The 12,268-nt window shown below is 38.8% G+C and overlaps 1 protein-coding gene across 1 annotated transcript in view; it reads right to left on the reverse strand.

The window, feature by feature from the left end:
- Window positions 1-12,268, reverse strand: part of ST18 (ST18 C2H2C-type zinc finger transcription factor) — a 188,115-nt gene that overhangs the window by 27,356 nt on the left and 148,491 nt on the right. Inside the window, exons 11-12 of the mRNA XM_061600648.1 lie at window positions 10,934-11,179; window positions 1,790-1,902 (exon numbers count right to left, since the gene is read on the reverse strand). Of these exons, the coding sequence (XP_061456632.1) occupies window positions 1,790-1,902; window positions 10,934-11,179 (359 nt within the window). The remainder of the gene's footprint in view (window positions 1-1,789; window positions 1,903-10,933; window positions 11,180-12,268) is intronic.

Consider the following 12,268-nt stretch of genomic DNA (forward strand, 5'->3'; position numbering starts at 1 on the left):
TTATTAAACTAAGGAAGAGCAGCGTGCCTATGCATTCTGTCCTTGCTCCTCACCTTACATACCTAGCTTCAGCTTGTCTACTCCAGTTTGTAAAACTACAGTTTTCCATTACATCCAAGTTTTATCTCTGTTTACAAACCAGGATATGAAATAACAATCTGATCCTGGTTTTATATTCTGGTTTGTAAACAGGCTTTAAGTGTTAGTTACTTAGTTAAAAATAATGGGAAACTGTGGTTTAATAAGATACAATATCTGCTGCCAAGCTGAGCATGTGAAGGAAGGATGGCAGGGGGCATAGGCAATACTAATTCTTGGCTTAATAAACCATGATTTATTAAGACCATGATTGTTATGTCTGAACTGGGCCAATGTCTCTGTTTTATGAGGAGGCAAGGGCTGAAAGTTGGCCAACCTGGGGGCCCTAGACTATACAAAAGTGTCATCTTCTGAGAATAGACACAGAATACCCAATATTCTTTTCAGTAGTAGTATATCATTTAGACAACTTATTTCATTCTGAGTCATATAGCTGCTTCAGTATAATATAATCACCAGAGAGGCTATTAATATTTTAAAATATGTAATCTATATTTATAATGAAGAAAGTTTATTGTAATTGAACCTCAGAGGTAGAATTTTTCTTTACAATTGCTATTGTCGTTATAGGTACTTCCTCATGATGGAGCCATCTGTATTGCTCACCAAACTGCCTATTCTGTCAGAGAATATTTAGTAAATGTTCTCTGCCCTCAGTGTTACCTTTAGACTCTTTATATAGCAATTCTTAAGTGTTTTTGAATTAAATTCTACAGCCAAGCACATTTTGGGTGCACATCAGCATGCAGCCAGCAAAGCAAGTATTACGGATGCTTTAAAATCCCATACAAGGCTTGGAGTTGTTTTAACTACAGAGAGAAGAATTTATGTTCAGCTATTAATGCGGTAAATAGTTGTGTGAATCCTTGGAATTAATATCACATAGCAACAGATCTTTAAAATGTTACTGGGGGGAAATGATTGCTTTTCCTTCTGTTAACTTCATCAACATTTTTGTTTTTTAAAAAGGCAAAGCTAAACCATAAATGTGAATGCAAGATGGTGAGCAGTCTTTAGACTCATACTGAGGTATATGGTGTCAAAGCAAATTTGGCCCATGGGAACTGTAATATCTGGAGGAATGCCTCTAAATCCATAAGGCAAATATCAGATATAGAACTGACATCAAAGTATTTGGTGATGAATGAATGAAATAAAAGACAATAGAGAATGATAGAGAATAGTAACTATTAATTTAATTGTATATTGATCCTATGAAACCTGCTAAACAGAACCTGATTAGGGGGTGTGCCTAAAGGACTTCTCTATTAGATAACAGGCTCTTCTTGAGCAAAATGAAATCTTGCAACCAGTTACACATTCTGTCATTGTTTTGTGCTCCCACAGGATTGTGGCATACAAACAGGCCTGCCTGCAGATTCTCTTCGGCTACAACAAATAGGCAATTACTCGTATGATCCAACCCTTTGCAGCATGGAGGTGACCTGCTTATCAAGTGATCATATCCCAGAGAATCCTATGGCATGAGCAAAAAACAAAGGAGAATATTGCTCTAAATCTGCTCAGAGTTCAAGTCAGGCACTAAACAGGAATGGCATGCATTGCTCTGTAGTATATAATAGCCATGAGGACCAACTTTTCTAAACTCAGAAAAATCAGCAATGTGTAGAGTTCTCAAACCCACAGAAGACAAGAAGGAAAATCATAAAATATTTTATGACAGACTCACGTGATCAGTTCCTTTTTGAGATCTCTTGAATGGAGCTTGGATTTTGGACTAGGGACCGAGATATCTGAGTATTTTTTTTCCCCCAGATTTTCAGGACAGCTCACAGGATCTTTCTGAAATTACAGAAGAGAATATTATTCTGAAGTGTTGCTATCTTCTATACAGTGCTGAATAAAGCTGAGCTGACATTTCTCAGAAGAGAGAAGATATTTCTGAGAACAATTTTGAGATTTTTCTTTCCTACATGCCCCCCTAGAAAAAAGGCTGCTAAGTAGAATTTTATCTGAAAGTTCTCCACTTTTTTGTGTGTGATGCCCACCCTTTTTCTCCCACACCTCATAATAATACCAGGTCTGAGGCACTGAGCAGGATGAAAAATGGTGGGCAAGCTGCCAACATATTTTCTGCTGCTGCTGCTTGCAGCAACAGCTGCAAAAAATATATGACAAAGCCTTTGGAAAAAGAAAGAAGCTGTTCTATTGCCACCACTAATAGTGACCCCAGCCCCCAAGAAAGTCTGTGAAATGGCTCCCTCAGTTTCTCTGCTCATAAATAGGATGGAGAATTTTGAGAAGCCATTCACACACAGCTCTAGTGTTGACTATTGGGAAACATTCCGTTGATTCAGAGAAGTATAGTGCCACTGAGAACAAGGTTAATTCCAGGTAAGAGCTCTTTATCTTAAGTGTAGGGGGAGAAATGTAAGTAAATGCTGAACCCCCCGATTGTTTCCAATATGGTGTGCCAAACTGTATTGTAGGCGTGTGTTGGTGATGGGGGTGGGGAAGCTCAACTCATTTCAAGTTTGTTGGATCCCTGTCAACGTGCATATTCCTGTGTGCACACAGGACGACAAACACAAATGAATGAAATTCCATTAATGTGCAGATGGACGTTTATATTGATTTCTGCAAAGACCAGAACATAATGACAACACGAATAACAGATAATAGCATCTGGCACTTTCAACATTTTAAACCCTGAAGTCTTTGGAGAACTGACAGTTGAACTAAACTGACAGCTCCAGTCAGTTCTCAGCACTTTCCTTTTGGAAAGAGTATGAGCCTCTTCCAAATTCAGGATTTTTTTTAAAAAAGGGGCATCTGGACAGGCCATTTCTCAGTGTGCAAGAGAGATAATATTTTCTAGAAATGACCAGCAAAATTGACCAACTGTTGTGCATATGAAAAAGATAATAAATTAGAAAGAGATACAATAATTTTTTTTTAACCCAGGGACAAGTTACATCCGTACAATTTTAAAAGTTTCTGAGACTCCTGCCAACATCCGGTGTTATTTGCAGCAAATATTTCTTGGACATGAATCATGGACAAAATCATACAAGTCAAAAAGTACCAGATTCATTTATTTGCATTCCTTGAACATGCTATATGTAGAGACAGTTTTCTTTCCTTCTGCTGTGAGCCCAAGATCAATGAAGACAAACATTCTGGCACAGTTGCATCCTAGCTATGCTTCCATTGTTCTTCTCACAGCCTGTCATCCTTGCCTATGATGCCAACATAAAAATCTCTGTTCTACTGATGGGTCATGTTACTTCTAGAGGAACGCATAAGGGCACTCTAGGCAAATGGCATAGGAAACTCCATCCACATTGCATAAACTACTTAGTTGCAGGACACAAAGTACCTTCAGCCACTTCAGTTCTTCAATACATTGCTTACCTAGAGGTTCATCCCTAGCTTAGAGATAAGCATTGTCAAAAAGGATGTAATATATTTTTATGAGATATGAGTGTTGTAGCTAAGAGGCTCAGCTACAAACCAGGAAGTCTCCAGTTTGAACCTCAACTCTGCCATGAACTCAACAGGGGACCTCAAGAGGGATTCAGCTGCATACAAGATATTTATGTTTGTGCAACTGAAGTGTATTTAAGTGCTCCGCTACTCAAAATCTACTTTAAAAAAACACCTACAACAAACTTTTTGCAGTTAGGAATGTGATGAAGAAATGCAGTAAAAATTGTGGGATAAATGACTCATTAATAGGAATATGTATAACTGTTGTGCAAGCAAATTAGGATGGATGCTCACTGTCGTATAAACTCTGAACAAATTAGAAGAAATGCTCAATAAAGAGTGGGTATTGTCTAACCTCTGCATAAGCTTTGTGCAAGCAAATCAGGATGAATATTCAATAAACAGGTCATCTGAAGGAACCTTTGGTGATCTTAGACAAGCCACATTCTCTAAGCTTTAATGCCCCTATTTGCAATATGAGGTATACAGCTATGAGAGAACTAGAAAAGGTCATCAAATGCGAAGATGTATCACTGAACACCAAAGTCAGGATCATTAAGACAATGGTATTTCCAATCTCTATGTATGGATCTGAAAGTTGGACAGTGAAAAAAGCAGATAAGAGAAAAATCAACTCATTTGAAATGTGGTGTTGGAGGAGAGCTTTGCAGATACCAAGGACCGTGAAAAAGACAAATATTTGGGTGTTAGAATAAATTAAACCAGAACTATCATTAGAAGCTAAAATGATGCCATAAAAGAAGCCACAGACCTGGACTTACAAGATCTGAACTGGGTGGATTATAACAGATGCTATTGGAGGTTGCTGATTCATAGGGTCGCCATTAGTCCTTTGCTCTCAGAATTCCACAAGCTGTCTTATAACCCGTGAGTGGTTTTATCCTCATGGCTCATACGTAGACCTCTGATAATATCTAGTAGTGTATTGCATATTCTAGCTAGTCTCCTGTAGGCCTACCATCTTTCCCTGGGCCCTGTTGCCTAACATTTTCAAGCAAGATGCTCAGACATGGGAGCTTCCCTCCTAAGAGTGCCACTTCACCACAAGTTTGATTTTAAAGAAACCCAGCACCCTTGAGGTCGCTTAGGACTAGAAGACACACACATAATGATTACCATGAAGGCACACAATATTTGGCGGAATACCCATGGCTCAGTGGTAGAGAAATACTTTCCACTCAGAAGGTTCCAGGTTCTGTTCATAGCATCTCCAAGTAGGGTTGGGAAATACCCCTGTATGAAACCCTGGAGAGCCAATGCTATCAGTGTAAACCCCAGTAGTCAAGGTGCTCTTCGTTACAGCTTCCATCATTCCTGACTATTGACCATGCTTGCTGGGACTGATGTGATGTAAAGCCCTAAACATCTGGGAGGCACTGCCACTGGTGCAGACGGTATTGAGCTAGGTGATAATCTGGAACTGAAATATGAGCAATTGTGTCACAACTATAAGGCAATCTTCCTATGTTTCCCTACTGGTGTGTAGCACTTCACTAATAGAGTTTTGTTCTGTGTTACTGCAGACCTTTCTCTCCCAAAGTTTGCACTGTCATAGAGATAAAACCCCAATTGTATGCATTGTGACTACAAACAGTTTGCTCCAACATGACACCATCATGGGGAAAAAAATTAATATAGATTCCACCTGGCATCCATTTGGTGTGCACTGTTCCTAAGTTATAAGGATATATAAATCTGAATAAACTGTGTGGATTCCTGTTATTTTGTCAAAGTGTTACTCAGTTGGCATATTAGGGTTCAATGCTGATTTTTCATCATAAGAGCAAGTCCAAATAAACCTCCACTATGCCTAGGTCTGGCAACAATGTTCATATGGAAAACATGGCCAAAAAGATAGAGGGAGGAAGAAAGAAAGCAAACAAGCAAGCAAAAAAACATACTGCCAACGGTCAATAAACACATAAATGAAAACAGCATAACAAAAATCAAGGAAATCACCAGGTTTTAAATTATAATTTAGTACAGTTTCTCTTACAAACAATGAATTACTTTATGTAAACATTTGTCTTATTTATGAAGGGGTGGGCATGGGACCACAGCTGCATTTTTGTTTCCTATTCAGTCTCTATCGCAAGCCAAATTGATGTGCCATGCTGACATGCATATTGATGTTCTGTTTGAGTGTCTTTGTGAGAAACAGATATAAGTAAATGGGATGTGGCTTATTTTTTTAAAAAAATATGCTTGATTTCTTCAATGGCTGAACTTGAAAATTGCCTTCAGGTCAAGCTACACTTGACAGCAGCAGCAGATCTGTGTCTTTAAACATGCAGCAATCTGTACCAGGTTTCTGCATAGCAGGCAATGTAGGAGCAATGTGAAGTGAAATGGGGCTGCACAGGCAGTGCCTCCCACCCATTACTTGCCTCTACAGCCTCTCCTCAGCCAGGTTCACTTGTAATGTCAGAACCATGCTGGGAAAAAAGGGCCTTGGGGGAATAAACTGCAGGATGCTGATGAGCAGCGGGCAGAGGGTTCAGCATTTCCCATTGCATTGCAAGTGCACCACCATCCCATTTTGCATATGATTAGGCAGGGCTGCAATAAAAAGACATGAACGTGCTACTTTCTCATGTAGTTTCACCATAGCTCAAAATCCATACATCTAGAAACTCAGTACTTCACAAATCCTAGTCCTAGACAGGGTCTTGACCACTGTGGTGTTGTTGTTGTTGTTGTGTGTCTTCAAGTCGATTACGACTTATGGTGACCCTATGAATCAATGACCTCCAAGAGCATCTATCTATGTATTCATATTTTGTAAGTTCAGGTCTGTGGAATCAATCCAGTCCTTCTTTGGTCTTCCTCTTTTTCTACTCCCTTCTGTTTTTCCCAGCATTATTGTCTTTTCTAGTGAATCATGTCTTCTCATTATGTGTCCAAAGTATAACCTCAGTTTCATCATTTTAGCTCCTAGTGACAATTCTGGTTTCATTTGTTCTAACACCCAATTATTTGTCTTTTTTGCAGTCTATGGTATGCACAAAGCTCTCCTCCAACACCACATTGCAAATGAGTTGATTTTTCTCTTCCCGCTTTTTTCACTGTTCAACTTTCACATCCATACATAGAGATTGAGAATACCATGGTCTGAATGATCCTGACTTTACTGCTCAGTTATACATCTTTGCATTTGAGGACCTTTTCTAGATTTCTCAGAGCTGCCCTCCCCAGTCCTAGCCTTCTTCTGATTTCTTGACTATGGTCGCCATTTTGGTTAATGACTGTGCTGAAATATTGATAATCCTTGACAAGTTCAGTGTCCTCATTGACAACTGTAAAGTTACATAAATCTTCTGTTGTCATTACTTTTGTCTTTTTGACATTCAGCTGCAGTCCTGCTTTTGTGCTTTCCTCTAACTTTCATCAGCATTCATTTCAAATCATTACTGGTTTCTGCTAGTAGTATGGTATCATCTGCATATCTTAAATTATTGATATTTCTCCCTCCAGTTTTCACACCTCCTTCATCTCGGTCCAATCCCACATTCCGCATGATAACTTCTGCACATAGATTAAATAAATAGGGTGATAAAATGCACCCGTCTCACACCGTTTCTGATTGAGAACCAATCGGTTTCTCCATATTCTGTCCTTACAGTAGCCTCTTGTCCAGAGTATAGGTTGCACATCAGGACAACCAGATGCTGTGACACCCCCATTTCTTTTAAAGCATTCCATAGTTTTTCATGATATACACAGTCAAAGGGTTTGCTGTAGTCTATAAAGCAGAAGGTGATTTTCTTCTGAAATTCCTTGGTCCGTTCCATTATCCAGCATATGTTTGCGATATGATCTCTGGTGCCTCTTCCCTTTCTAAATCCAGCTTGGATGTCTGGCATTTCCTGCTCCATATATGGTAAGAGCCTTTGTTGTAGGATCTTGAGCATTACTTTACTTGCATGGGATATTAAGGCAATAGTTCGATAATTACTGCATTCCCTGGGATCCCCTTTCTTTGGAATTAGGATGTTTATTGAACGCTTCCAGTCTGTGGGCCATTGTTTAGTTTTCCATATTTCTTAACACTTTTTTGTCAGAATGTGGACAGATTCAGTCTCAGTAGTTACTCTATTGGTATGCCATCTGTTCCTGGTGATTTATTTCTTCCAAGTATTTAAAGAGCAGCTTTCACCTCACATTCTAAAATTTCTGGTTCTTCATCATACGGTTCCTCAATGAATGAATCTGTCATCTTGGCATCTCTTTTATAGAGTTCTTCAGTGTATTGCTTCCATCTTGCTTTTATTTCATCTCGGTCAGTCAGTGTGTTTCCTTGTTGATAATTCAGCATCCCTACTCTTGGTTTAAATTTCCCTTTAATTTCTCTAATCTTTTCGAATAGGGCTCTTGTTCTACCCATTTTGTTGTCCTCTTCTATTTCTATACAATAACTATTGTAATAGTTCTCTTTGTCCCTACGTACTTATAGAGCTTGGAAAAGTTACTTTTTTGAACTACAACTCCCTTCAGCCCAATCCAGTGGCCATGCTCTGCGTACTAGTTGTTGTATTGTTGCATTTAGGGTTCTAACTGTTTCTATCTGTTTTTGCTTTTGCTTTCCTTCTCTCCTTAACCATTTTAAGAGTTTCTTCAATCCTCCATTGAGGTCTTTCTCTCTTTTTAAGTAGAGGTATTGTCTTTTTGCATTCTTCCCTGATAATGTCTCTGACTTCAATCCATAGTTCATCTGGTTCTCTGTCAACTAAGTTTAAAGCTTATTTGACCTTTAAATTATTCTGGGATGTTATTTAAATTGCATTTTGGCATTAGGATTGCTTTGTTCTTCTTTAGCTTTACTCTGATTTTCAATACAACTACTTCATGATCTGTACCACAGTCTGCTCCTGGTATTGTTTTCACAGAAAGTATGGAACTTCTCAATTTTCTGCTACTAATTATATAATCAATTTGATTCCTATATTGACCATTTGGTGATGTCCGCATGTACAGTCTTTTCAGTTGCTCAAAAAATGTGTTTGCAAAAAAACAAATTATTGCCTTCACAGAATTCAATAAGTCTTTCTCCTGCTTCATTTCTGTCTCCTAAGCCCCATTTTCCCACAATTCCTAGTTCTTCTCTGTTCCCTACTTTTGCATTCCAGTCCTCCCCGGGCCTCCAAGAGGTCTTCTGTATCTTTAAAAGTTGTGCAGGGGGAAGGGAGAATTCCACCTTGTGGTTTTTCTCATTACAGTGTTGCAAGAACACCTGCGTTTGGCTGACTTTCTCTTCTCCTAAAGATACAGGATCAGTCTTAGGCCCTGAACCTGGCAACGCTAGTCCCCCATGATTATGAGCACATCTTGTTTTAGTGTGTGATCAATTTCTTCCTGTACTTCTGTGTAAAATCTCTCAAATCCCTCTGCGTTTGCCGTTGGAGCATAGACTTGGATGATGATTATGTTAATAGGTATCCTGTTTAATCTCATTGATATCACTCACATAGACCTTGTGTTGTAGCTCCTAATTGCTTTTGCTACATCACCTCTCAGTATTAAAGCAACCCCATTCCTTCTTAATTTCTCATTTCCTGCATAAAATATTTTGTAGTTGCCTGGCCCATTCTTGTCCATTTTAATTTGCTCATGCCAAGTATTGTAATGTTGATACGTTCTACTTGTTGCTTGACAATTTCTAACTTTCCCTGGTTCATGCTTCTCACATTCTATGTTCCTATTGTGTGTGTTGTACAACTCCAGACTCTCCTTTTGCATCTGTGCACATCAGCCTCTGGGCTTCCTTTCGGCTTTGACCCAGTTGTGTCATTAGTCACAGCGCTACTTGTCCTTGTCCTTTGTTCTTCCCCAGTAGCTTGGTGAGTGCCTTCTGACCTGGGGGTCTCATCTTGCAGCACTATCTTGTGTTGCATTTTGGATACTCTGTTCATAGGGTCTTTGTGGTAAGAGGTATTCAGAGGTGGTTTACCATTGCCTTCCTCTGAGTTTGGATCCGTTGTAGTCTCTACAGTGACCATTGTATAATGAATTACCACTGTGTAATGAATACCAGTGTGGTTGATGGCAAGGAACTGAAAAGGTGACTTTATTTATGGCTTATATTCAACCAAGGCATGCTCAGAGTACATCCACTGAAATCTATTGGCTTAGCAATGATGTAAGTGGATCTACTCTGCTTAAGGCTTAGTCAGATATCATCAAGGATAGAACAACCCTCTATATCATATTCATAAGACATGTGCAGTCAAAGCGTTGAGATTGAATCACAGTATTTTAAATACAAAGATTTAATGTTAAGTTTCCAGAGCAAAAAAAGAAAAGCCTTTGAAAGAACTTCAAGAACAACTGCTGAGAAACTGCTAGGAAATTGATAAATCATGAAATACAGAGAATATGAATGAATAGTATATCAGACACAAAGCATGGAAAGACATTTAATTTTGAGTGCATACAGTATAAACATGAAATCCAGATTATATATTGATTTTATCATATGTACAGAGCTGGAAAAATCCCATGCAGCCATTTCTATTTTTTTTAAACGGATTTAAAATGTTTTCTCCACTCCCTATAGAAACTGGCTGCCAAAATGTGATGCTAGTTTCCAGGAATACTGGCCACACTTTCTAGAATGCATGCTTTACAATGCAATCCTATATGTGTCTACTCATAAGTAAGTACCATTGAGTTCATTGGGATTTATTCCCAGGTAAGTGGGTACAGGATTGCAGCTTCACTGATTTTCATAAAAGTCTTAAGTGCACATCTTCTGAAATCCCTATTTCTGCAAGCATCTTTCAGCTGGGTAAGAAAAATCCTCACTAGCTGAATCACTCACCTACACCACTGCATCATGCTCACTCCCACCAAAATGAAAGGCGCCACTTAGGGAAAATGGCACCATTCCAAAAACGGAAAAGGGAGCAGAAATTGCCAATGTTCACTTATTCATCCCATGTACAGAACGGAAATCAATCCAGTGAACATAATCAGTTTTTGCTGTTGTTGATGCTTTCAGTCTGCAAACGATATGTAACTGATTACATTTTTAACATTTCTATTGTGTTTCCTTTGCTTTAAAATGAATGGGGTGGAATAATATAATGACAGCATGGTTTACATAGTTAATTACATTCACAGTGGACACTGCAACAAAAACATAATTTTGAGAAGACAAACTGCAGCAGGACAGAAACAGTGCTGCATGCAAACAATACAGGGAGGAATGCCTTCTTACATTTCTAATGCCATTTACTTCTACATGTGTTTAAGAGTGGATCATTAGCTGCTATAGCTCAAATCAGACATTGGAAAATTAATTCATCCAAGATTAAAGATGTCATTTCCCCCCTTCATGGTATATAATGACAAACAGAAAAGATACCTCTTTCTCCTCCTCTTTTCTTGCCTGGCTCTTGCTGTAGTTGATTGGCATATCCCATCCTTCCTTCTCACACAACGCCTGGTAGAAGGTGGCATTGACCAAAATGCTGCCTGTTTTGAAGGGAGAAGAGGAAGGAGTGGGGACTGTTGCACTGAAAGAAGTTAGGGGGGTACCCTTTTCTTGGTTTCGGTTCTTTTTCATGCTCAAATCCAGGGTGCCGTTTTCATCCACTTCTATATCAGCTCCCTGATATGCAAAAGGAAAGAGAGAAACGTTTAGAACATGAATAGTTTACGGCAGCAACATAATAAGACATGTGGAGCTTTTAAGGGATAAGTAGAAATGCCTGCTTTTATTTAAATTTATCAAAATCTAAAAAAACAGCTTTTCGATTTACACCTGTTAATGTTTAATTCTTAGGCAGACTTAACAGATACCTCCATAGTGCTCTTTCCATGTTTCTATGGTTAAACACAGTAAGCAGAATTTGAATAAGATGCTTCTTAAATTTAAACTCTATGTACTAAATCTGATTTTATTTTTTTAAAGTTTAGCTTTAAATCTCCTTGATCATTTCACTTTTACAGAGAACTATGATCCTCTTTCAGATAAAAGCATTAATTCACTGCTTAGCTCATCAACAGCATTATTATTACATTTCATCCTTCCCCCACACTCTAGCAATATTACAACATCTGTATTGGAGGGGGAGGGGAAACAAATGCACATATCACACCCAAGGAAAACATTTGTCACGGCCCTTTTATACATCAGTGGCAATCTTCCTTTATCTCAAATGGAGCTTAAATTATAAAGATCTTTTAAAAGGTTTATTGTAAAGAAGAGGGCCAGATTGTGTCCTCCCTGAAATAGAGAGCTCCACTGGGGACTGGGCAGAGTAACAAGGAAATACAAATTGTTATTCTTCATGTTGGCCCTTATTCTGCACTAAGGCCAAACTCTGACACATATCTGAATATATTGTGTGAGTCATGTTTCTCTCACCATCTTAAATGAACATCTGTAAAGAGAACTCTACCAGTTAAGTTGGAAGTTGTACAAGGGTCTCCACACAAGTTAGGACTTCTGCCCCCTGCACAAATCAAATGCCCCTCCAAAGACCTTACAATGCAGAGGAAGAACTGAAGGACTGTGTTGGATCCCCTGATTGTGTTTGTTCCACACTCAACTCAACGGACTTCAGGGGAGGCAAGAACCTACTATGGTAATAGTTTCCCTAAATTGTTGCCTGTTCATTCGTACTGATTCGGACAGAGCAGTTCCTGAGTTCCTCTTCACCAGATAGCCCAGGCAGGGAGAAAAAAAGTTTGTTTG

This window comes from Rhineura floridana, chromosome 1 (assembly GCF_030035675.1).
Source record: "Rhineura floridana isolate rRhiFlo1 chromosome 1, rRhiFlo1.hap2, whole genome shotgun sequence".
NCBI lineage: Eukaryota > Metazoa > Chordata > Lepidosauria > Squamata > Rhineuridae > Rhineura > Rhineura floridana.